At 51.9% G+C, this 26,464-nt stretch overlaps 1 protein-coding gene across 3 annotated transcripts in view; it reads right to left on the reverse strand.

Moving 5' to 3' along the window:
- Nucleotides 1–26,464, reverse strand: part of PLXNA4 (plexin A4) — a 481,037-nt gene that overhangs the window by 36,040 nt on the left and 418,533 nt on the right. For 2 of the 3 annotated variants that reach the window (XM_006047726.4, XM_025291543.3), the window contains 9 exons: nucleotides 24,393–24,486; nucleotides 23,669–23,908; nucleotides 22,867–23,013; nucleotides 21,616–21,850; nucleotides 18,533–18,675; nucleotides 9,975–10,243; nucleotides 6,766–6,832; nucleotides 5,852–5,998; nucleotides 777–936 (listed from right to left, as the gene is read on the reverse strand). In XM_006047726.4, the coding sequence (XP_006047788.2) occupies nucleotides 777–936; nucleotides 5,852–5,998; nucleotides 6,766–6,832; nucleotides 9,975–10,243; nucleotides 18,533–18,675; nucleotides 21,616–21,850; nucleotides 22,867–23,013; nucleotides 23,669–23,908; nucleotides 24,393–24,486 (1,502 nt within the window). Of the gene's footprint in view, nucleotides 1–776; nucleotides 937–5,851; nucleotides 5,999–6,765; nucleotides 6,833–9,974; nucleotides 10,244–18,532; nucleotides 18,676–21,615; nucleotides 21,851–22,866; nucleotides 23,014–23,668; nucleotides 23,909–24,392; nucleotides 24,487–25,003; nucleotides 25,305–26,464 lie in introns of those variants that run through there. The other variant, XM_025291544.3, reaches the window with a different exon arrangement.

Here is a 26,464-nt window from a genome sequence, read left to right on the forward strand (position 1 = left end):
TCATTCTTACAATGAGGCAGGCACTATTATTTATCTCCATTGTATAGGCAAGGAAACTAAGGCACAGAAAGGTTAAGTAACTAGACCAAGCTTACACAGAACTCAGTGGAACCAGGACCCAAACTCAGGCAGGTGTGATGCTGATCCATGATGCCAAACTGCCTCTCTTCAGCCCTGGCCTCTTTGGAGCCTGGGGCTCCCCACTAGGATTTCCCCAGGTTGCTGAGTGTCTTATTAAGCACTCAGGCAAGCTGTAGCTGGATCTAAGTTCAGCCGGCCCTAAGTGGCAAGCCCTTGTTTATATGGGCTATGCGATCTGCCCATGAAGCATTCAAATAAAATGCCACCCTGCTCCACAGTAGGCTGTCACATCTCATTTTTCTCTGTCCTTCCTCCATCACTGACCCAGATCCCTCCTGCTTTCGGTAGTCAGCAAAAATTAGAGGCACAGCACAGAGGCAAAGGGAAAGGCCTGGGGGCACAGAGAAGGTGGTGGCAAGACCTTGGGCCACGCGGATTCAGACTAAATTCTCTTTGCTGCAGACATGACGCCTCCACTGCCACCCCTCAGCTGCTCACAAGACCCCAGAGGCAGTCAGATCACCTGCAGACTGTGGTCCCCTCTCTGCTTATTTCTCACTAAGTGGCCATGAAGAAGCAGCCCCTGGGCTCCTGGGGGCCATGCGTACCTGTTCTGTGCACCTGGGCTCCACTGGTGGGTAGGAAGGGCTTCTGACCAGTCACAGGACAGCCTCCAGGGTGGGCTGCTTACTCACCTAGGTCCATGTCTGCAGCTTTGGGCCGGTGGGAGCAGGGCACGTTCTTGAAGATGGCATCCAGAATCTTCTCCTTGACCTGAGTAATGGTGTCGCAGTTGAGGATCTTCACTGGGACCTCGGGACTGTTGGCGTTGTCGGGGTTGACACAGCTCAGGACCTGGTAGAGTGGAGAGAGGAGGCACGTGGGGAGGGCAGCATGGAGGTCCCAGGGATGCCAGCAGCAGCCCGAGGTCCTCTCCTGAAGGGCTCCCATCTCTGCGGGTTGGACTGGAGTAGGGTAGGGTGACCCCAGCTAAGCCCTCTTCCCTTCCCGTCCGCACAAGCAACAGGAAGGTACCACTTCAGCATCACTGCCGGAGTAGGAGCTGTGATTTAATTCCTCGCCACAAAAGACTCCATTAAAACCCTGATTTATCAGAGGGAGCAATGTCCAAGCAGGAGGAGGCAGCGAGGGGCCATGTGTCTGAGAATGGACGCTACTGCATGCCCCACTGTCTCACACACATGCACTGGGCACCACCTCCATGTATACCCAGACCCTCACCCACCCCTGAGACCCGCCCCCATCCCTGCGTGTCAGTCTGTCTTTCTCATCACTCTGTCTCTCACACTTTAATGGGAAGCTGTCTCCTTTCTCCAAAGATTTCATATGCTTTGATTTTTGTGCGGGTTCCAGGCTGACTGGAGGTTGGAGAATCTGTAAGAAGCTTAATGTGATCTTTAAAAAATAAAAAGATGCCCTCTAAAAACTGCAGGTTCAGGCCACCCGCAAGCCCGTCCTGGCTCCGACCTGGTGTTGGGGGAGGAGGCCACTCCAGCCCAGGACTTCAAGTTCTCTTTTTGGAACTAGTCGGGTAAGCCAAGACTCTGCCTAAATCACCAAGCTATACTTTTTCCTTTAAAATGTTCTGGACCATTTCTAACAGCTTTGAGTCTCTTGCTGTTCTCAGCGTGGGCTCTCTCTACATGGTGAGACTGCGGAATCCTTCTCGGGGGGTGGGCAGGGGGGGAGCCACAGCTGCTCGGGCTGCGTGCTCTGGATCATAGGTGCTGTCAAGTGGCCCTGCCAATCCAGGCTCCTGCACCCTCTGCCTGACCCTGCGCCCTGTGCCCTTTGTGAGTTTCCATCTTAGAACTTTCACTGCATACCCACCCCCCCACCCCACCTCCCGCGACCATTTCCCAACTGCATGTCTGGTTCACAGATTCAGACAACGGCCTTCCACCCCCCACCCACCTCCTGCTCCATGTGGCTGCAATCAGAGCCCTGGCCCCTGGACGCCTGCCTTTCATTAGCGACCAGACTGCTGTGAGCTCAAACCAGAACATGCTTATTCCATTAAGAAGAAGGAAACCTCCTAAATCTATAAAACCAAACTCTCACCCTCAAAATGTCTTAAATTGAAAACAACAGTCAAAGGAACTCTGGACCACGCACTCCTCCTGCGTGCGCTCTCCAAACCATTCCCTTCCAAGAGCCTTCTGGGCCCCACTCCGGGCCCCCTCAGTGGTCAAGCACAGCCTGGCCATCTGCGCTGCTCTGTGCTGCCCTGGGCTCCTGTGCTCCGGGCCACGTGGGAGGAGGGAAGTTGATCTTCCCAGGCAGCATCACAGCTTTATCCGGGCTGTGATACCAAGAGGCAGAGGCTGCCACCTGAGTTTGTGCCCACACCCCCCCCACCCCTGCCCCGCCCCATCTCAACATTTCTGCTTGCCCCTGGAGTTCATGGTGGCCCCACAGGAACAGCTTTGTGGAGTGCTTCAGGGCATCTAGAGAGGCAGTAGTGGTCCCATCGAGGGACAGGGTTCCCAGTCACAGGCCAAGCCCCAGCTCCCCGGGAAGATCCTTTCCCCATGTCCATGCCTCTGGGCTATTTCAGAGCAAACTGCCTGGGGTCTGTTCTGCTAGGTCATTGCTTCTCAAACACTCCTGTGACTAGGATCACTAAAATAGTTATAAAGTGTTAGTTGCTCAGTTGTGTCTGACTCTTTACGACCCCGTGGGCTGTAGCCCACCAGGCTCCTCTGTCTATGGAATTTTCCACACCAGATCCTGGAGTGGGTAGCTGTTCCCTTCTCCAGGAGATCTGCCTGACCCAGGGATCAAACCCAGGTCTCCTGCATTGCCAGCAGATTCTTTACCATCTGACCCACCAGGGAAGCCCACATTACTAAAGGGTTGTGTTAAAATGCAGATTCTGACTTGGGAGGTGGAGGACCAGGCCTAAGACTCTGCTTTCAGACAGGCTCCCAAGTGAGCACTTAGCACTCTAGCGGGCTCCCAGCTATGCTCTTGGGCACTCCCAGTAGCAGGGTCCTAGGCATGCTAGTCTAGGTTCAATCTAATTCATCACTCAGCATAGAGGAGGAGCATCTGACTGTCAATTGACGCTTGCTGAGCCTCTCAGCACCTGTCTCACTCCCGCCTAGCACAAGGTTACCATCAGCTGGACCACAGTGCCCTGGGCTCCTCCAGTCACGCTGAATTCTAGGATGGCCTGGACTTTATTTGACCCCTTCATCTCGATTCTCAGGTCAGCCCTATCTGCTGCTAACACACTTTCTTCCTGACCCCTCCTCACCAATGACCAGGCTGCTCCCCCTTCCACAGGAGGGGGTTTCCTCTCACAGGCCTGAGGGTGGCTATTAAATCTCCCAGCAGCCATTTTTTTCTCCAGGCAAGACAGTTGCAATTTCCTTCTCCTTCCCTCACGGTGCCTCTTCCCCAAGTGTTTCTACCTCAGTGGATGCGCTTCCCTGACCCACTCCAATTTCCTCACAATCTCTTGAAGTCAAGTCATCTGCAACCGAGCTGGTTGTGCTAATAGTTTGGCCTCTGGTATAAAGGATGCTGCAATTTGGGGACACAGTGTTATTATAACTCATTGCGTTGGCATCAATATTGGGGAACTGCTGATGAGATGGGAAAGAAAGGGAGCTGAGAGGGAGAGACCAGGCAGGAGACATTTCAACAGTAGTTTTTCTAGCTCATTAAGAAATCTATTCAGGTATCTATTTTTGGAAGTTTTTTTCTCTTTTCCCTTTCCCATGTTAATCAGAGACTCTAACTCTCCCCTGTAGCAGACCACGACAGTAAGGAAGCTGAGTCCTCACGCAGATATGGCTGCCTCGAAGCCTTGTCAACTGAGCCAATCCTGGCAGATCCATTGAGATGCCTGCTGGGATCCCCAGCAGGATGGCCCTCCGAGGATGGAGTGGGACAGGTGCATATGGTTGCATCACTGCCAGCCAGCAGGACCAGCTGTGTTCAGAGTGGCCAGGAGATCTCCCCAGCTGGCTTCAGGGTCTGGGATTTGTCCTCAGCTCAAGGCTTCTGCTCAGTTCTGCCTTTCCTCAGGCTGTTGTGTATCTCATCTCCTGATAAGTGCATTTTAAACTCGTCTATTCTCTGTCCTTCTTAATGGTCCAACTGGACGTGAGCTGAGCACTAAAGAATTGATGTTTTAGAATTGTGGTGCTGGAGAAGACTCTTGAGAGTCCCTTGGACAACTAGGAGATAAAACCAGTCAATCCTAAAGGAAATCAACCCTGAATACTCATTGGAAGAACTGATGCTGAAGCTCCAAAACTTTGGCCACCTAAAGAGAAGAACTGACTCACTGGAAAAGACCCTGATGCTGGGAAAGATTGAGGGCAAGAGGAGAAGGGGGTGACAGAGGATAAGATGGTTGGATGGCATCACTGATTCAGTTTGACATGAATTTGAGCAAACTCCAGGATATAGTAAAGGGCAGGGAAGCCTGGCCTATTGCAGTCCATGGGGTCACAAAGAATTGTACTTAGTGACTGAACAACATTCTCTGTCCATTTCTGTCTCTTCCACCTCCATTCTTGTGCTCCCTCCATGTGCCACCCTCCACAGCTATTTTTTGTCTCATTTTCTCACTCTGGGCTTCCCTTGTGGCTCAGCTGGTAAAGAATCTGCTTGCAATGAGGGAGACCCGGGCTTGATCCCTGGGTTGGGAAGATCCCCTGGAGAAGGCAAAGGCTACCCACTCCAGTGTTCTGGCCTGGAGAATTCCAAGGACTGTATAGTCCATGGGGTCGCAAAGAGTTGGACACAACTGAGCGACTTTCACTCACTTCTTCTACCTTCTTTCCTCTTTCCTGGAGAAGGCCTGGTGGGAGATCAGAGCTCTCTCCCAGAAAAGCCCAAGAGTGAGCTCCCTGGCCTGGAAAGAGAGTGGGCACCAGCAGACAGTCGGGGGGAAAGAGGAGCAGGACTCACATGAGCCAGCAATGGGGAGCCTTGACCCTGGGCTCAGGGTTTTGTACACCTGATCACACTCCATCTTCTGGACAGCTCTGGGAGGTAAATAGTGCAATTATCCCTGTTTTATTATTATCCTACTTTTTCAGTTAAAAACCCCAAACTCAGATTTTTTTTTTAAGAGTCATGCCCCAGATTTCCCAGCTGGCCAGAAGGAATCAGGGCTCCAATCCAGGTCTGCCTGGTTCCAAACCACGTGCTCCTAAGTGCTGAGCTTTGTGGGGATAACTGTTTCTAGCAGGAAAGGGAGTATAAGCTTGACTGAGGGTGGATACAGGTATTCACCTGTTCCCTGGACACACACCTTAAACAGATCAGCCGAGCATCCTATCCTACAGCCTGAGTCATGCAAGTGTGGGCTTCAGGACCATGAGCAACCATTTTTGGCTTCCCCCTCTTCATACGCTACCTGCTACTATTTGGAACTGATCTGCAAAGTGTGGGTTCTCCACTGGGAGAACTGTTAAGAAAGTGTCATTCCTTGGGCTCATACTCAGCCAGCTTTTGGCAAGGGGTTACCACCTTACAATCCAGGTTACCAGCCTGGAAGTTGTTGGTCTCTGGCTGTTGCTCAGATACGTCTGAGACACTGGTCCCCTGGTGTGTTGGGATGAGGAAGTCGGGGTGGTGCCATGCACAGGGGGAAGGCCAGGCTGGCCCTGTGTAGCGGGGACCCGAGAGGTGGCTTGTCAGCATTCCCAGCATCCCCTGGGCTGGGCAGGGGCTGCACAGGACCAGGGTGGGATCAGAGTCACGGGGAGGAGCCGGGAGGCTGGCTTACCAGGGTCTTGTAGTCGATCTGCTGGCGGATGAGCTTGTCCTCACTCAGAGAGTAGCGGGCCTCACCCGTGATGGCATCGATGGGCCCCTTCTCCATCTGCTGCTTGATAGCGCAGAACAGCGAGAAGAGGGGCTCCCCAGCGCACTCCTGCACATGGAGGAGAGCCGTGCTGGGAGGACCCCACATGTGCTGAGCCTGGCCTCCCATGGCCTCTGTCTCTCCTCTGCTTTCCACTTCTCTGTCTTGATTCTCTTCTGCTCCCCTTCTTGTTCTTTCCCACTTCTGTTCTACAGCCCTCTCTTCACGTTTCTGGCCCCACACCCCTGTCTGTCCCTCTCCCAGTTCCCTGCTGTACCCTGCTTTCTCTGCTGCCCCATCAAGGAACAGAGGTCAGTCCTCAGTGGTGTGAACTCCTTAAAAGTCAGTAATTGGAGGCCGAGCAACTCTTCCACCTCCCAGTCACATTTGCAGTTTAACTGCCACCACACGTGCTTCTGTACCTGCCCAGGGCCCTCATCAGCATCAGTAAGTACCAAGCTGGGGCCAGGGCAGGAGGAGAGCAAGAGGAAAAGAAGGAGTGAACTGTCTTCAGCTTGAAATGGGAACGCAAAAGAAGGAGTGAACTGTTTTCAGCTTGAAATGGGAATGCAAGGGTCTTCTTAGAACTCATCTCCCCTCACCTGGGAGAAAGTGGGGACCATGCCTCTCAAGCCAGTCCTGACTGTGGGGCTCTTTCTCCTGAGATGGTCAGGAGCCTGTTCCCTCCATGACTATGAGGAGGGAAACACCATTTCTTGGTGGGATTCTAGGATCTAGGCCGTGGTATCTGTGAACTTGGGAGCTTGCATGTTGGTGCCCAGGCTGGTGGGGAAGCTGAGGCAGGCCCAGAGATTCCCTCCCGTATCCAGTCATACCTTGAGGAACTTGTAGAGCAGAAAAGTGAACCAGTTGGTCAACATCTTCTCAGCCACTGATTCAGTCCTGGCAGCAGTCATGGAGGGACCCAACAGAGCAAGACAGAGACAGAGACAACTGGTCAGACCTCAAGGGCAGGAGGGCAGGAAGAGTCTACTTGGATCTTGCTGCTTAAGGCCTTCAGAAATCTTAAGACCGTAAGGGATACCTGGAAGCTCTAATACTTTGGCCACCTGATGCAAAGAGCCAACTCATTGGAAAAGACTCTGATGCTTGGAATGATTGAAAGTGGGAGGTGAAGGGAGGGATGGGATGAGATGGTTGGATGGTGTCATCAACTCAATGAACATGAGTTTGAGCAAATTCCTGGAGATAGTGAAGAACAGGGAAGCCTGGTGTGCTACAGTCCATATGATGGCAAAGTTGGACATGACTGAGCAACTGAACAATGAGAAGGGATACTTGAGTTCCATGGACTCCTAGACACATCGTAATGATTAAGATAATTAATAAGATAAGCTTTGCCTACCAAGCTGGAAGATAACTTTCTGGGTGTAGGCTCCTCAGTGGGTTTCTGTGAGAATATGCTAGAACATCATGTCCAACTGTCCAAGAGCACTTTCTGTGTTGTCCAACCTGGTAGCCACCAGCCATAGAGGACTCGAAATGGGGAGAGGCAGAATTTTTTATTTTATTTGCTTTAACTTAGATTTAAATAGTCACATATGGCTCATAGCTATCACACTGACAAACATCTTAGAGAAATTTATAAGATAGGTGTGTTCCTTAGAGTAAGAAAAGAAAAAAGAACCCCTGAGACACTCATTTGGCTGGGGATGGAAAAGAAGGTGACAGGGGACATGGGTCATGGAAAAAGGCCAGATAGACTAGACCGAGACCATCCCTTAAGCTAAAGGCTCCCAGAGTAAGTAGTAACAGGGAGCTGAATCTTAGCTCATTCCAATAGATATCCAAATTGTCCTATTTAAAAGGCTTCCATGGAGTTTGGAACTTCTCCTGGGAGCCTTTCTAGAGTTTTATTTGCAATGATAGTGATTTCATTCTTGAGTCTAATTTGCATCTTTCATGCTACTACCGAAACCCATTTTTTCTTTTTTTTTACTTTGGAAAGTGAGAACATCACAGCAGCATGACCAACTAAAGGACACTTTTGGTTGCAATCACTTAAGAGAAAAACTACATTCAAACTTGCAGTAAGAGTGTGGCCAGTTCCAGAGAGAAAGCTTGTATCAGGTATGTCTGGATAGAGTTGAAAGTTGCAGTTGCCAGAAGATACTAACACCTCAACTCTCAAGGTGGTTGGACAGCTGCCAGCACTAAATGAAGCTGAGAAGAAGGAAAACTGTTGAAAGGAGGACAGCAGCCAAGGACAAGAAGAAGAAAAGGAGACATAGGAGAGCAGGAGGGACAGAGGGCATCTGGGAGAGAGCCAGTGGACAACAAGAGCAGTAGACACACGGATCCAGAGTGAGACCTTGGCGGCAAGTTGTTGGTGGGAGTTCTGGCGGGCGGTGGCAACCCTAGAATTATGCTGGTGGGTGGCTGCATGGTGAAAATAAAACAAAAAGCAAAATAATCTACCTTGCTGCTTCTAAAGCTGTATGATTGTCCCTATATGGAGCAACCTTTTGGAGCTGTGCCTGGCAAATGCCCACTGCACCAGGAAAAAGCCAGAAGTAAACACTTCACAGAGCCAAGACTACCCACTGGACTGAGCAGGAAGCCCTGCCTCCCACTCAGAGACCAAGGATGGAAGGCAGGGGCCAGGCAGAGGCAGGCGATAAGTGGGGTGGTCCAGGCAGAGGGCTAGACATCATAGCTTGATGTGGGGGAAGGCAGGTTCCAACCTTATCTATGCAAAGGCTAAAGGAAATGGAATAATAGCCTGGAGGAGAAATGGTCTTCAAGTGCATGGACAGTTTGAATGGAAGCCCCTGGTGCCTCAGTGGCAAAGAACCTGCCTGACAACGCAGGACACAGGGGGTCGATCCCTGGGTCAGGAAGATCCCGTGGAGAAAGAAAGGCAACCCACTCCAATATTCTTGCCTGGGAAAGTTCATGGACAGAGGAGCCTGGTGGGCTACAGTCCATGGGGTCACAAAAGACCTGGACACCACTTAGTGGCTGAACAACAACAGACAGAGGCAGAGGGTCTCTGTTTCCTCAAGCAAAGCCATGGTATATGGTTATGTCTGCACACATGACCATGCAGATTCCAAACAGTGTCAAGGATGAGGCATCCCATGGTTTTGAAAGGTGGACCTGGAACTGGCAGAACCCACAGCAGATGCCAGGAAATACATACTGTGTTGCATCAGGCAAGTTGTCACTAAAGACCTTGAACTCAAACGCTGACTGGACCAGTGCTTCTCGAATTTTAATACACATTCAGATCCCCTAGGTTCCTCACTAAAGTGCTGATTCTGATCCGGTAGGTGTGGGGTGACCTGAGGGTCTGCATTTCCACCAAGCTCTGGGTCAAGCTTCTGTTGCTGGTCGCGGACAGCAGTGAGAGTTACAAGGGGCTGAAGTCTGCCATCTTGAAATGGTGAGGTGGGTGCCCAGAGAGGCCCTGGGGTATCTCTCCTAATTCAAGTTCAGTCATGGAAAATCCCATGGACTAAGGAGCCTGGTAGGCTGCAGTCCATGGGGTCGCTAAGAGTCAGACACGATTGAGCGACTTCACTTTCATTTTCATGCATTGGAGAAGGAAATGGCAACCCACTCCATTTTCTTGCCTGGAGAATCCCAGGGACGGGGGAGCCTGGTGGGCTGCCGTCTAGGGGGTCGCACAGAGTCAGACATGACTGAAGCGACTTAGTGGCAGCAGCAGCAGCAGCATGGAAAAGGTGAGGGGGTGGAAAAATGACCTCTGAAGAATCCATAAGAGAAAAATTCTGGTAGAAAGGCTCAATCAAGGGAGTGTAAGGGCAGAGGGAGGAGAATGGAAAGTCAATAGAGGGGCAGAAGAAAAACCGTGGGGCAAGAAGATGAGCTTGGTTAAGTCACAGTAACACAAGGGGCAAGTTCTTCTAAGAGGGCATGGGTCCACCCCAGCCTCCGGCCAGGTCAGTGCCGGACCCTGGGGGACATGGCTGCTCCTGGGAGATCCGCCCTGGCCTCCCGAGGGCAGAAGGGCCAGGCTGGTGCGCTGGTCTGGATGGGGCCTCCCGGGCCATGATCCTACCTCCTGAGCAGCAGCTTGGGGTGGTTCTTGCTCTCCAGGTTCTTGTCGATGAGGTCAGCCAGCAGCTGCTTCAGCACGTCGGTGGCGTACTCCAGTTTGCTCTGCAGCACCGTCATGATGAGCGAGGCCACATTGCCGCGATCGCGCATGGAAAAGCTGCGCTGAGACTCCAGCGTGCGGATGAAGGACAGCAGGAACACCTTGTTGTTGATGAGCTGAGCAAAGAGCTTCAGGCCTTTCTCCACACGCTCCTGCCGGTAGCCCGGGACCTGCGGGGGAGACCCAGGGGTGCGGGAGTCTTGATTGCCTCCCACAATGGGGTGAGGCAGGCCGAGCGCCAGGGATGCCCAAGGGGTTGGCTGTGCACAGTGTGGAGCCTCCCAACTCCCATTCACTCACGACAGGCCACATGGCTGATGCCACCAAGCCTTTATCTAGAGCCAGGCACTATACTAGGTGCCTACCTAACCCATGTCACAGCCCACGAGCCAGGTCACTGTCTCCAGAGACAGGGAGAACGTCATCGTTAGTACGGAGTTGAGAAGGGGGCCCCTTGCCAGCGGAGACCGCCATCATAGCCCCAGGTGACTCTAGGGGGTGGGGACTTCTGATCCCCGCCCCCTGGCTGGGGGATCACCAAACCTGCGCCTTCGGCTGACCTAATGCTGACCCATCTCTGATGCTGGGGCTCCTGTTGACAGATCAGTGGCCTCAGAGTCAGGACTTCTGGGCTCCACAGGCACTCTAACACCCCCATGCCATGGAAGCTTGGGCAAGTCCCTTTACTTCTCTGGGGCCCAAGTTCATTCACTTGCAAAAAGGAGAAGCTTAAGCCCAGGAGCCTCTCAGGCACTGCCTAACTCTAGCACTTGTCGTTCTAGGAATTCCTTCTGAGACCCTGCTCCATGCTGGGGAGGAGGAGGGTTTTATCTTCCTGCCTGCATCTTCTGTCCATTTGGGAGATCGGTGCAAGGGTGTCCCATCCACTCAGCAAACATGAGCTAGCAACTGAGCCAGGCATGGGAGCGGCAGCTCTGAGCTGCATGAGGTCAGGCACAGTGGTACCATGCGTCATGCCCCAAATCAGAAATGGCCAGAGGTCGGGCAACAATAAGAGACCCCCAGGAACTGTCGTACATTTACCCAAGGATGTGCTTCAGGGCAACAGGGACGAGGGCCTATTGCCACTCACAACAACAGGAATGACTCTTGCAAACATATCAAGAGAAAAAAGTCAGGTGGAAAAGAGAGCATACTGTACAATACCATTTAAACCCAGATTTAAATAAAACAATTAAAATTCTTCAAAAATGGAAGAAAAAGGGTTTTCTGGGCGGTGGCTGTGACTGGAATGGGGCTCAGGGGAACTTCTGGAGACTGTGAAGTTCTCAGTCTGTGTGCTGCCTGATGGCTGTGTTCACTTGGGGGAAATGCGCTGAGCTGTGTTCTGATAATTTGTGCATTGCTCTGTCTGCACATGTGTGTGTGTGTTAGTCACTCAGTCGTGTCTGACTCTTTGCGACCCCATGGACTGTAGCCCACCAGGCTCCTTTGTCCACGGAATTCTCCAGGTGAGAATACTGGAATGGGTAGCCATTCTCTTCTCCAGGGGATCTTCCCAACCCAGGGATTGAACCCGGGTCTCCCGCATTGCAGGCAGATTCTTTACTGTCTGAGCCACCAGGGAAGCCTTCTGTCTCTATGCTTCCATGAAAATAAAAAGTTCATTTAAGAAATGAAGCACAGCTTCTGCTCTGGAGGGAAGCACTGGGGGCAAGAGGCACCCACTGAAGGTGCCTTTGAAGCCTTGTCTTGAAGGATGTGTCCCCTACCCCCTGGGGGTGGGGAGGGTAAATGTGCCAGGTCCTTGGGAAGGAGTGTTGTGTATGGAGCAGTAAAGGACACAGTTTCAGTGTCCGTTGAGCTTGCATTAACTCCATCACAGCCACTTATGAACTGCAGAACCCTTAGGAGATTCAGTTCCTTTATCAGTGACAAGAAGGCACTGCAGCTAATATGTATACAGATCTTATCTATGCCAAGCACGGTTCCTCATACTTTAGGAATACTGACCATGTAATCCACACAACAGCCTATGAAGCAGGGGCTGTTATTACCCCAGGGCCCCATGAGGATAAGGAACTTTCCAAGATCCCAAGACAGAAAAGTCTCAGAGCTGGGCCACAAAGTGGGCAGCGGCATGGTGTCCTTCCCCCTCCTGGGGCTTCTGAGAGCGCTGAACGAGACATGTGAAAACCCTCGGCATGACCACAGTCCAGTTATTGAGTGCATCCTGCGTCTCTCTAGAGATTTTAAACTGGGGGGGGATGGAGGTGGCCAGAGAAACCCTGTTGTCAAGGTCCACAAAGCTGGCAGATGCAGAGCTGCAAAGTTCCTGCCACTTATTTATGGTGCTGCCCTGTGTTCTGTGCTTAGGGCGTGGTGCTGGCTGAAGCAGAGTCCAGTCAGACCCAGGCCTTCCCCTCTGATCGTCAGCCAGGAACCATGCAGCCCCTTCAGTGGGGGAACCCCTGACCCCTTAACTCTGCAGAGAAGCACGCGCACAGAACTCCTGTTGCCTGGCATCAGAAGCTCACACAGGTCAGGAACAGGCGGGTTTCCAAATTGGGTCCATTTGTGTTTCCTTTGCCGCTGTGCTGATACATGGAGGGCTGGTACCTCTCCAGTCAGTTCTCAGGAGAGATGGGAACTCGCCAGAGCCAGGGTGGTACTGGCTAAGACCCCCCGGAACTCATCCTGGCTCTCAGCATAGCCCCCTCTGGCAACCCTCTCGTTCCCCAAGGTCTCCAAGCTCAGCTTAGCTCCGGCCTGGCTCTTTGAGTCCCACACTCCACGGGGGCTCTTGAGGGAAGGGCAAGGGGGACACAGCCACCTCGCTGTCCCTCAGGCAGGGCCGCAGTCTGTCCACTGTCTGTCTGTCTCCTGCTGACTCCCGCCCCGAGACAGCCCCTCCCACACACTTGCACACGCTTTACTTCCTCTCGCCTTCGGACCCCTCAGAACAATCTCTCTCTAATTTGTCCTGATAATGAGAGATAACGCCATTTCTCAGGCTCCTGCATTGTGCAAAAGACAGTCCTGGCACAATGCACACATCGATCAAACAAAGCCCTCTCATAACCTCACGAGGGTGAGTCACGACCCCCTTATAGCCGCCTCTCAGGGAAGCCACTGCGGTTTCTCAAGGCCAAGCAGCTGGTGGAGGGCAAGGCTGCATTGCCAAACCCCAGCTTGTTCGGCTACTAGTCCCTGGCCATCCTCTGCATCGTTGGCCAGTGTATCCTATCCCTGGGTCTGGGGGGTGGTGACTGACAGTCAGCTCCAAGTCCCCCCATATGCTGGGCCTCTTGGAGCTCAGGTGTCATTGGAGGAGGACAGGGGAGCCAAGCACAGGGGAGGAGGGGGAGGAGTGGGGGGAATGGCTCTGGACGCCCTGCCGTGGCTGCATGCTCCTTCCAGGCAACAGGGCCAGGGCCCTGGGCAGGAAGATTCATCAAAATGACCTGCAGAGAAAGAGCATCCCCGTAGCAGCAAGCATATGGAATCAGGGAGACTAACAGACTCGTACACGGAGGAAGGCTCTGTCACCTCTGGGCTCTACTGCCTCATCTATAAAATGAGAATATGAGTGCCTATGTCATAATGTTTTATGAACATTAAATAAGATAATGTATGTAAAGTGCTTGGCACACACAGAACGCACTTAAACAGCAGCAGTTTTATTACCTGCTTCTCCTCCCTTGGCTGTTTTCACTGATCCAAGGTACCTAATGCATTGGCACAGTGTCCAGGGGCAGAAAGTAGGCATTTTTTCCCCAATTTTATGAAGAGGAGAAGGAAGTGAAGTATCTTGGTGAAAAGTATCCAGAACAATTCCCCTCTGTAACTTGCCGCCCCCACCTCCTAAGCAAATGGCACGCTGAAACAAGAGTTTCTTTATTCACCAGATGGTTCGATAATTTAGTTGAAGTCTGTGAGAATAAAACTGGATAGTAAATTTTAATTGTAACCCAATAGGTTAGAGTTTAGGAGGCAAGGATAGATGGAAAACGAGGTGTGCAGTTACTGTTTGCTCTGCGTCTTTAAAGGACTGGTGTGTAACCGGTGTCTGGGAAGCCCCTTATCTGAATGCCTGGGCTGCACTCAGATTGTCATAAAAGAGAGGGCCTGGTGGCCCGACCTCCAGGACGGCCTGAAACCAGAGGACCCCATCTTCTTCACAAGCACCGACCATTCATGCTCATCCCAGCACCTGAGAAGGTGGAAACCCTGCTTTAAGTTAGTCAGTGGCTTCCCTGGGAATGTTTCCAAACCTGGAAAACCAACAGGGAGAAACTAATCCAGAAGCAGGGAGAGGTTGGAAACAAATGAGAAAAGAGTGATCCATATGAGATCTCTGGACAGTGCATAGGAGGCTGGATCTCACATAGCCCCAGGCTAACGTGGAACAGTAAAAGGCAATTTCTGTCTGCAAGAAATCAATGAATGAGTTTAATGGAAATGAGAAACTCCTGTGTTCTACATACAGAACCCAAAAGATGGAAGCAGGGGCTTCAACAGACATTCGTACCCTCATGTTCATAGCTGCATTACTCACACTAGCCCATGTGTCCACTGACAGAAGAATGGGTAAACATAATATGGTTTTTACACACAACAGGCTACTATTCAGCCTTGAAAGGAAAGAAATTCTATCACATGGTACAACACGGGTGAACCTTGAAAACATTTTACTAAGTGAAAAAAACTAGTCACAGAAGGACAAATACTCTGTGATCCCAACTATACGAGATATGGGCTTCCCTGATAGCTCAGTTGGTAAAGAATCTGCCTGCAAAGCAGGAGACCCCAGTTTGATTCCTGCCAGTTTGATTCCTGGGTAGGGAAGATCCGCTGGAGAAGGGCTAGGCTACCCACTCCAGTATTCTTGGGCTTCCCTTGTGGCTCAGCTGGTGAAGAATCCACCTGCAACGCGGGAGACCTGGGTTCAATCCCTGAGTTGGGAAGATCCCCTGCAGAAAGGAAAGGCTAAACCCACTCCAGTATTCTGGCCTGGAGAATTCCATGGGCTGTATAGTCCATGCAGTCACAAAGAGTCAGACACGACTGAGCAACTTTAACTTTCATACGAGGTATTCAGAGTAGTCAAGTTCATAGAGACACAAAGTAGAAGGGTGGCTGCCAGAGACTGGGAGAGGAGGATGGGGAGTTAGTGTTCAATGCGTACAGAGATTGAGGTGGGGGAGATGAAACAGTTCTGGAGATGGACTGTGATGATGGTTGCATAATCACGTGAGTGAACTTGATGCTACTGAATTGTACACTTAAAAATGGTTGAAATGGTAAATTTTATGTTATGTATATTTTGCCAGAATTTTTACAAGTCTGTGTGACCTGCCTGATTCAGAGCCCATGCCTGACAATTAGCCGTCTCCTGGTGTCTGCCTCAGGGAGATCAGTGAAGCTGGCTGTTAACTCCTTCCTGAGCAGGAGGATAGGACCAGAAAGTCTCCCCTCATGATAAAGGCAAGGACAAGACAGAAGCCTCAGGTTGGAGGGGAGATTTTAAGGTGCCCCATGAGGAGCAAGGCTATGGCAGGACATGAGGTGACTTGTAACAGGGGGCCATAGGAACGGTCTCAGACATAAATGGGGTATCCACCCAGAGAGCATCCAGGGAGTCATACAGGCTGGTCAGGTCATTGGCAGAATCCAGCAGCCCTGATTCTCGGAGGCTTTATTCTGTAGCTCTCCATGGACTGAGTTCATTCCACAGCCCCTGACAGATGGGTGGGTGTGTGTGGGGGGGGGCGTCAGGGATTCCTGGTGGTGCAGCCCTGGACGTGCCTCCTGTGCATCCAGCCTATAGGGTGGGTGGTGTCCCCATGAAGTGCAGTTCAGTGCTCTGGACTGTACTGAACAAGGACTCCTGAAGCTTTTTGGGCAGAGGAAGAAATCTGCTGCCATTCATTCTGCAGCCCCGGAAGCCTCTGTTTAGGGGATGCCTTAGATGCAGGGGGACAAGGCAGGCAGGGCCAGGGCAGTGCACCATGGGGGAGGGAGCTGGCTCCATGCTTGGGGGCCTGGGCTGGGTGTGAGGGGGCCCAGAGTTTCTGCCTGTTGAGCCCAGCTTGCTGGGTAGGGCTAGAGGACTGTGCACCTTGCTGAGGATTAAGGCTAGGACTTGGGCAGCAGTTTCTCTTGGAAAACTAGCTCTCAAGGAAAGGCCCAGGGAAGTGCTGCTAGGTAAGGATGCCACCAGCTTTCAGCAAAGGGCTGGGTACAGTTCAAAAAGGCAATGGAGGGAATCATTAGGATTCCGGTCCTGGGCAAACAGGGCTGCTACGGACAGTGAAGCAGGCTGTGCACTGCACAATTCCAGGAAGTGCTGCGTATGATCGGTGCACTCTGGAGCAGTGCCGTGTTCGATTGCACCACCACCCACAACATCCTGTCTGGGGAATGAGCCCTGAAATTCCCCTCCACCACCTGGAGCAGCCCTTCAGCATGTACTGCTCTTGGGTGATCACTATTCCAGCACCAAGCCAAGCCTGACAATCCAAACATCTCCAGAAAGACTTCCTTAGTGGTCCAGTGGTTAAGACTTTGCCTTCCAATGCAGGGGATGTGGGTTTGATCCCTGGTCAGGGAGTTAAGATCTCACCTGCTTCATGGCCAAAAAAACAAAATATAAAACAGAAGTAATGTAACAAATTCAATAAAGACTTTAAAAATGGTCCACATCAAAAATCTTAAAACAACAAAACAAAATATCTACGGAGGTGCAAGGGCAGGTGGAAAAGACATGAGATAGGATCAAATGAGGAATAAGATCATACATAGCATGTGGCATGCTTTATAATCTGGGCCATAGGACTGGTCAGGAAAGCAGTGTGGAGTGAGTATGCATCCATAAGAAAACACCCTGTGTGGGAGAAGGCTGTGCCCCAGCCCTGCTCCAAAGTATTCAGGCTGCCCTCCAGGGATGCTGGCTTAGAAGTGGTCTCAGCAAATCTGATTTAAAAGTTAAATGCTTAAGGGAAATCTACTTGGAATTTCGAGCTCGTGAAAAAGAGAGTAACTTTATATACTCATTGTAGTTGAATTCTTATTTTGAGGGGTATGGGTTCAAACACAACTTCCCTTCCTAGGACTGACATTTCTACCCTATTTTAAACAGACATACATTTATCCAGTCAAATCATTCAGCAGTTCCTGGAGGCCTACTATGTGCTGAGCACTCTTGCTGGAAGACACAATAGATAAATAAGGTACGCAAGACAAAGATATGAAAGGTATGGAATTCAAAGTTAAATAAGGTATGCACAGTCCACACAAAAGTCATACACACACGCGCACACACACCCCCACACACACACGCTCCTGTGCTTCATTCCACAGTCAAGTCAGAGAAACATGTGGGCCCCGAGCACTGCGGACTTGTTGCGTTTCCTGCAGGGGACACAGCTTCTATGGCCCCTTGGAGAACCCATGCAGACATTCCCACGGGGGTCAGCACCTGCTTAATCATGCAATTCAAGTGACAGGTCTGTTTCTAGGTTATGGACAATAGAAACATGGAATCAGTTTTATCTTCCATGGTGCTCTGGCTGAAGATTTTTGATCCATCCAAAGAAATCTCCAGAGCCGCAAACCATGACATGGACATAGTCTCTCAGAAGCCAAGTATACAGTCCCGTCCCTAAGAATATAGACTCTGGAGTCTACCTGCTGGACTCAGATCCCAGCCCCACTCCCTCCCCACTGTGTGATCTTAGTTTTATCACCTGTGAAATGGGTGTGCCTGCTTCTGAGGGCTCCTGGGAGGTTACATCAATGTGTACATGTAAAGTACTGAAAACCAGACCAGGATATTAGTCAGCAGTCAACTCAGGGCAATTATTCCTTAGAATTACTACTTTTGCCCTGGTTTCCTCATTTATGTGTTTCGCTTTTCTCTGGTGTTTATCTTTATAAGTCATTCCAAATCCCTTTCAGAACAAAGTGTAATATGAATATATGCATAAGCCAGACACTACACTAGACAATAAGTGGGATAAAGAGTTCACAGGATGAGGTCCCTGCTGGTACAAAGGCAGTTACGTTCTTATCATTCACATTCCCACCTCCCTCCCGAGCACAGCAGTTATCTTTTCCACATTTATTTATTGAGCACCAACTAAGTGGCAAAGTCCTTTATACTGTGGTTTCTTAAACAAGCGTTCACAAACCCCCTACACTGTTGGCCAGATTTCCTGTTTCTGTGTACATGGACAATTTTTGTGGGGGAGAGAAAGTCTTTGGCTTCCATCTAATTCCCAGGGGATCCACAGTCCCTTAAGACCCAAAGCCCTACTCTCACCTGCGCTCTGAGATCCCTTTCGTCCCAAGGGACAGACTGGCTCCACAAGGTCTCGTCCCCTCCCTGGCCTCAGCTGACCCTCCTCTGAATGAGATGGCTGTACTTGGTCACCAATATCTCTCTCTGCACTGACATTGTGATGGGAAAGGACTCGACCATGGTGACTGCTTCTCACCTCGAGGTCCCGGAGGACAGGGTGGTCTTCGATTCCCGGGAACAGCACCCGCATGGTGTAGGTTCTGTAGTCCAGGAAGGGAATCCCGGCTCCATCAAGGTCACTGGTCAACTCGTGGATGTCCGTCTGCAGCTCGGCAAAGGCTGGCACAGAGACAAGCTCATGAGACTGCTGCGTGGGGCCAGCTCAAGAGCTGCTCTGCCTCGCAACACTCAGAACCCTCTCCCAGGTCCCTGAGATCTGCATGATGGACCACAGTAGTGTAGGAATAAGGAGGGGCTGTTTAATGCAGCCGAGGTGAACAATATAGGAACGAGAGAAAGATGCACAACGAAGAAGCTTGTCTTGGACCAAATTCCTTCAAAACATGACTGGGGGCCAGAAGGTCCACAGATCTGTGCTGTTGCTGGGGCCATGAGGGCCTCCCACTCTGAAGACAAGGGCTTTGGCTCTTGCAAGATACATGGAGGGGTAGGGGGATGTGGAAGGACATGGGGAGTGAGGGAGAAGTTCCAGTGATAGTCTGCTCTGGATTCTACGCTTTACAGTGGGTTTCCTTATAGGAGTTAGGAACAATTTCTTCCAAAGTCCCAGTTCTTGGCCTCGCAGATTACCGGAGCCATCAGATCACCAAATGGGGCCAGATGAAGACTCTGCCCAACTGATACATCCCTCCTGGATAAACACACAGGGCCTCACTTTGTCTTTTCTTGCTCAAGGTAATGTTATCTGGTGGTGAATCATGATCTTCAGATGGGTACCACTGTCTGTGGGGACAGCCCAGATGGTCCTGAAGCTGCAAGACCAACCCCCATGGCCCCCCGAGAAAGTTCCATACATGGACCCATTATCACACAGCAGTATGATCACACTCTGTCCTGGGTACAGCCCTCCTCCCCAGGAGGCTGCCAGCGGTAATGTGCTTGGTCCTTCCTGCCTCCATCTTCTCCCTCAGCACGTGCAAATGCACTCGTACACACATGCATGAAAACATGTGTGTGCACATGCACAGACACACTGAACCAAGATGGATTAAAATACACGTGCAAAGAACAGGCAATGGACGTTGATTAGGCAATGCTTCTTTCTATTTATACAGACAAAAGTATGAAAAAAATGCTTTGTGAGCTCAGAAGGAATTCACAAGCCCAGTGTAGGCCCAGGGCCCTTGAAATGCCAGTCCTGTGCCCAGTGGGCTCTGCAGATGACATGATCATAACCCAGCTGCCCAGGCACTGTCAGTGGGCCCCACTGCCCCCCAGAAGTGCTGACTTCCTGCCTGTGACCCTGGAGCTCAGAGCCTTGAGGATACCAATGCTTCTTGCTTGACAGAACAACAGGGAGGTCCCAGGACCCCTCAGAAGCTACTGTAGACCCCTTTGATGTTGCTCTCTCTCTGCACCCCTGGTCACACTGACACGGGGAGCAGGGGGACCCTTGCCAAGAAAAGTGATTCAGAAGGTAGAGCAACCCTAACACAACCGAATGGAACCTGCACCAATATGTGTGAGCTTACACCAATGTGTGTGAAAGGGGAGTCAGTAAGCCTTTCTGGGAAATACTGTCACCAAAAGCCCTGATGAGCACTCATGTGTGTGCCGAGTGAGGAACACACACGTGTGTGTCTGTCTGTGGAAATGTGTGTGTGCATGGGTGTGAGTGTAAAGGTGGGTGAGGGCATGAGTGACCACCTGAGTACCAAGTGTCTGTATGTGTGTGTGCATGCATATGTGTGTTTATACCACCGAAGGTCGGGCCAGCGAGGGCCCAGGTAGGGCCTCTTCTGAGTCTGTGACTGGGTACGGCCTGGCTCATTGTCAAGTCATCGGGAGGTTGCCTTCCCTGGACCCAGTTTGCCCTTTCAATGTTCAAGAGCAGGCCCTGGGCATGCCTGAAAATACCTTCAGGGCCAATCCTACGCGTCTTTGCTCTATCTCCTCCTCCCACCAACAAGAGACGGCCCTCTCCTGAGCCGGAAGCCACTGTGTGACCGCTAATTCCTCCTTCTTCGGAATGTTCTCTGAGAGGAACCCGGCTTCACACTCTCCTCGTGCCCCCCTCCCAGCTGGGGGGCTCAGCTGGCAGGAGGAGGAGGCGGTTGGCTTTTTATAGGTCTGCAGCTTTCCTTCAAGTCACCGAGTGCCTCCAACATTCAAAGCCTCACGCCTGGCACACATAAAAGAGATTCTAATCACTACACCTAATTAGAGGGAAGAGTACATTGCGGAGAAAAAAATTAAGCAGCATAAATATAATAAAAGGCGGTAATTAACAGTCCCACAAGGCGGATGCTGTGTTGACAGCTGAGGATGTGGAGAGAGGGTGGAAGAGGTCTGCTTCCCCATCCGAGCACCGTGGCCTCCCTGGTGGGAATGCCGGAGCCCCAGGTACAGGCTGATCACTCCACGTATAAAGCTCCACAAAGAACCAGCCCAGACCCTTGCAGGGTGACTCATGAATGATATCCTGGGGGTGACAAGAGTCTGACTCCTAAATTTCCTTCTTGGATTTAGTGTGGCTGATTGCACTTCATGGTGTTGTTGGTAATTTTTTAAAAAAATATAAGCTGTGAAATACCCTTTCCTCTAAATCTCAGATCGGCCCTCCAGCCTTATGTTCCTTCTGAAGGAAGAGAGCTGAAGATCACTTGAGAGTGTCACGGCAAGACACCTCCCTGTCTCCCTGAGAAGAGTGCCAAAGCCACCCCGGCCAGGATCCTGGGCTGGAGACGGCTCTGGTGCTAGCGTTAGTTGCTCAGTCGAGTCTGACTCTTTGCGACCCCATGGACTGTAACCCGCCAGGCTCCTCTGTCCGTGAAATTCTTCAAGCAGGAACACTGGAGTGGGTAGCCATTCCCTTCTCCACGGAATCAAACCTGGGTTTCCTGCATTGCAGGCAGATTCTTTATTGTCTGAGCCACCAGGGAAGCCTAGAAATGGCTCTAGTGGAGTTTGAAATGGCTTGAGGTAGAGGTTCTGGAGGCAGGAAACCCAGGCCTAGCACTGCCCACTGCTGCCGGTGCGTGAGATGCACACACATACACGCGCACACACACGCCCGACTCCCCACCACTCCCTCCATACCTTCCTTGCACTCCAGGGCCACGCGGGACTCCAGGTTGTCCATCTGCATTTGCAGCCGCTTTAGAGTCAGGTCACTCTCGCGGGACTTGCGCTTATAGGCGATGAGCACGGCCACAATGAAGATAATAAGGAGGCCGCCGGCCACGGCGATGCTGACGATGGCGGGCAGGCTGAGCGGGCTGTCTGGGGCTATGTACACCATCCCTGGGGAGTACTCCATGCCACCGACTCGGGCCTGGGGGGGACACGCCGGGGGAGAGGGAGCTGGGTGTGGGGACAGAGCATCCCAGGGAACAGACCCAAGCCACCAGTGAGCTGGGCACCAGGGCCGGATGAGGGAAATGGCTCCAGGGAGGAGGATTATCACTGGCTGTGAAAGCGACGAGTGGCCATCGGGGCAGAGGGAGGATGGATAGCTCAGCTTTCCCCCAGAACTGGAAAAACCACATGTTATTTTATTCGGGAACAAACATGGCCATCTTCATGAGGAAATGGCATTCAACTGGAATCTAAAGAAATCCTGCTACTGCTGCTAAGTCGCTTCAGTCGTGTCCGACTCTGTGTGACCCCATGGATGGCAGCCCACCCGGCTCTACCGATCCTGGGGTTCTCCAGGCAAGAATACTACATTACCTCAAAGATTGGCTCCCCGAAGACTCATCCCATCCTGAGGACTGATGACTCAGGCACAGTACATGACATTATGTCCAGCCTGGGTCAACAACACTCCTCCCCGGGAAGCACCTCTTGCTTCTAACAGGTGACTTGGCGTGCATGTCTGCTCAGTTGTGTCTGACTCTTTGCGACCCCATGGACTGTAGCCCACCAGGCTCCTCTGTCCATGGGATTCTCCAGGCAAGACTACTGGAGTGGGTTGCCATTCCCTTCTCCAGGGGATCTTCCTGACCCCAGGGATCGAACTCATGCTTTTTATGTCTCCTGCATTGGCAGGTGGGTTCCTTACCACTGAGTCACCTGGGAAGCCCAACAGGTGACTGAGCACATCACTGGATGCTGTTTGGCATTGCCCTTACTGTAGCACCAGCCAGTATGGAAAGAATGACAATACAGAAGAAAGAAATTTGAAGTGAAATGGGGAGAAGAAACGGGTGTGTGGGTGAGCCAGGAGGAAAGTTCAAGAAAGCCAGAATCCCCTGTTAGAAAGCCCCAATGGCCCAGGATGGAGCAGGACCACTCCTCCCACAGCATCCCTGGTGCCCGCCCATCCGGTGTGGGTCCTGCCAGCCTCACCATCACTTTGTGCCTGCCGATGAGGTTGGGGGACTCGCAGAGCAGCTGCACGTCCGACACCGTGACGGTGCAGGGCTTCTCCCCAACCAGCACGGTGTAGTTCAGCTTCACATTGCCCCCAGCAACAGGTGGGATCAGATTCTTGCCCTGCATGGACAGGAGCGCCTGAGTTCCCACTCCAGAGTCAGGAGCACAGATATTGGCTGGCCACCATGTCCTCCCACCCTGAGGCCCCATCCATCCGGAGAGCTGGTGGAGAGGCCACTTTCCCTAGTTAAGTCCAAAAAATTCATAACACCTATACTACCATACTACTATTCCCGTTTCCTCAGTGGGAATCAATAATCAAGGTACTCTTTTCAGCTTCTCCCAAAGGCAGCCTCAGAATCCTTCTCAACACAGAGCTGTAGTCAGTCACTACCAGTCGATTCAAATTGTCATGTGAGTTAAAATTAATTTATTATCCATGCTGCAAAGAAGTCCTAGAAAGTGGTTTGCAAAGAGCTTTGCAAGAGGAAGCAGTATGAGTCTTTGACCTCCCAAGTCCTGGACTCGAGCCAAAGCTGGGAGTCAGATGGCCAGCGTGGATCCGGCTGCCCTGACTAGGCTTTGGTGACCCACAAAGAGAGTGCACATCTTAGTACAGACTCCTAGGGAGCGTTTACCATAGTCTGGGCTATAACACAACCTCTGCTAGCTAGTGACACCACCATGAGATCTGGCAAAAGGCCATGACTCCTGGCCTTTTCCTGGGACATGGAAAGCCTCCCCTTGCACACCTCCTACCTCCCCATCAATCTACCTTCAGGATGATGGGTGTGCCAGGCTTGAGCTCCAGGATTCCCGAGGGGCTGAAGGCCTCAAACACAGGGTTGGGGTAGTAGGTGAAGTTGGTCATGTTGAGGATTAGCAGGGACTGGACATTGTCTAGGATGAAGCCAAACTCCTCGGGCCTCTCTGTCAGATCGGACTGGTGGTCGGGTCCCAGAGCGAGGGCTGGAGCCTGGCAGGTCATCTCAGTGGCGTTCAGAACCTCGCAGAGCTGGGGAGGAGCCAGAGAAGGAGGTTTGTGTCTCGGGTCTCCACACACCCACAGCCCCAACCACCCACGAGGCCTCCCTCCATGGTGTTGTACAGCATGGTGTTGACACGGGACTGTTATAGACAGGTCCCAACAGCCTGACCTGGAAATTCAAGGACAAGCTCAGAAGCTGGTCCCTACCTCTGCTCTGCCCATAGCAGCTGTGGCAGGCACTAGGCTATCTCTAAGCTAAGGAATGGCACAGGAGATAGAGGAGGAAGGAAGAAGGATCTGAAACCTCAGAAACCCAGGAGCAATGGCTCCTTCATGCCTTTAGCCAGGGTGTGGAAGGGGCCTCATGCCTGCTCCCCCATCCCACTAGCCCAGTGTCTGGGGGCGTTGCACGCAATGAGTCATCAGTGTATGAGACGAGCCTGCCTGAGCCCCCAGAGAGCCCCACACCCTCTAGGGCAGCCCTCTCTGAGCCCACTAGCCCGGGACTCACATTGATGTGCTCCTTCCCTCCATGCTTGGCCCGGATCTGGGGGTTCTGTATGAGGTCCAGGTGAGTCCCCCACACGGCGATGGGTGTGTTCCCACTGACCGGGGAGAAAGAAGAAGGCGTGTAAAGACAGGGACGGGAATAGCAATGACTCTTGAGCACAAAGACGATGATGACGGTCAATCAGGCTGAGCTCTGGCACTGAAGATAATGATTACCGGGGGGCATGATGACGTTCATGGGGACAAGATGACAAGTGACTGTATAATAATAAGGATGAGCTCTCAGCAGCCAAGGGGAAGACAGTGATGACCAGATGTCCGCAGCCGTCCTGTGCCGAGCTCATTCAGAGTGTGGACACCCCACGGAGGCTGAACCTGCAGCATGGCCCTCTTGCCCCTTCCCCGCTGCTGCCCCCTGCCCCAGCCTCCCGACCTGAGCCAGCTGCTTCTCTGTAGCCCCCCGGGATCTCTTCCCCGGCCCTTCCCAGTCTCAGGGAACTTTCTTCACACTGGCCTTGCTCCAGACTGTCTCCTACCAGACCCTCCAAAGTCTAAGCACAGGACAATCACACTACAAATTTCCACCTTAGAGGCTTCAGCTGGCTGGGACCTGGGAAAGGCTGAGGCTCAGACACTCAGGAACCTTCTGTAAGAATGTAAATATGAAACATTCCAGGGCTCTCGCACCCTGGGCGGGGGTTGGCTGGAGGATTGCCGATAGGAGAGATCACAGGATTTGTCTTTGGTAGCTTTGCATTGGAAACCTGGATGCCACTGTCCTACCCTCAGTGCCACTGAGATGCTGGCATGGGATGGGGAGCCCCAACCACTCAGAACGCACCTCCAGCTTCCACTCGATGTGAGGGTGACTGGGGGTGACTGCTGAGTGCCGGGAAGGCCAACATCTCTATTTCTGTGACAGCAACACAAGAAAGAGCTGAATTAAACCAGGCTGTGAACGCCCTGGGGAACCATAGAGTTTGTCTAAGAATAGGGGGCTGTGCCAACTTCCTGGACTCACCAGGCCCTGGGGGCAAATCCTGGAATAGTTTTACAGGCTCTTTGGTCCTCTCTGTGTCTTATATTTATTTGCTTTCAGGTTACAGTTAAAGCTTGTAAGGCCTGGGCCTTAGAGAGAGTAACTGTTGAGGACAACAAAGGCTCCCAAAGGCTGCCCTTCATCTGGGTGTGTAAGGCCAGGTGACAAACTTCCCGTAAAGGGCCAGAGCATAAATCTTTCAGGCTCCTCAGGGCCATATGATCTGTCGTAATTACTCAGCTCCGCTGCTGTGGTGAGCAGGCAGCTAGAGACAAAACATATACGGATGAGTATGGCCGTGTTCCAATAAAACTTTATTTATGAAATCAGGCAGACAGCCAGATTTGGCCCCTGGGCTGGAGTCTACTGACCCTGTTTAAAAGACTGTTTTCTGGACTGGAGTCGTCATTGACCCCTCTCTGCTTGTGGAGACCACATCTTCATGCTTTCCCTGGTCTCCTGACCCCAGATGGCTTCCAGAGCTGAAGCAGCCAGTTGGGTGGGCTGAGGATGGAGGATGGGGAGGAGGGGAGGGGTGGGGAGCCAGGCACCGCACTGGGTGTTTGTAGCTCACATAATCCTCTCGGAGTACTATGAGAAACCCCGGATCCAGGGAAGCTAGCTAATCTTTAAGGTCCCTTGGCTGCTAAGCAGTGGAGCTGAGTTGCACTCAGTCCTTCTAACCCTAAGTCTACTTCCCACCCTGCCCCCTACCCAGGCATTGATACAAAGGTTTCCCAATGATCACCAGGGAGCATCCATGCCGTCAGGATGCCCTCAGCAGCCCTGTCCAGCCTGCTAGTTGCCCATGCATGCGTGTGTGCTAGGTCGCTTCAGTCATGTCTGATTCTGTGCGACCCTATGGACTGTAGCCTGCCAGGCTTCTCTGTCCATGGGATTCTCCAGGCAAGAATACTGGAGTGGGTTGCCATTCCCTTCTCCAGGGGATCTTCCCTACCCAGGGATCGAACTTGCATCCCTTACATTTTCTGCATCAGCAAGCAGGTTCTTTACCACTAGCACCACCTGGGAAG

Source organism: Bubalus bubalis, chromosome 8 (assembly GCF_019923935.1).
Source record: "Bubalus bubalis isolate 160015118507 breed Murrah chromosome 8, NDDB_SH_1, whole genome shotgun sequence".
NCBI classification, from domain to species: Eukaryota; Metazoa; Chordata; class Mammalia; order Artiodactyla; family Bovidae; genus Bubalus; species Bubalus bubalis.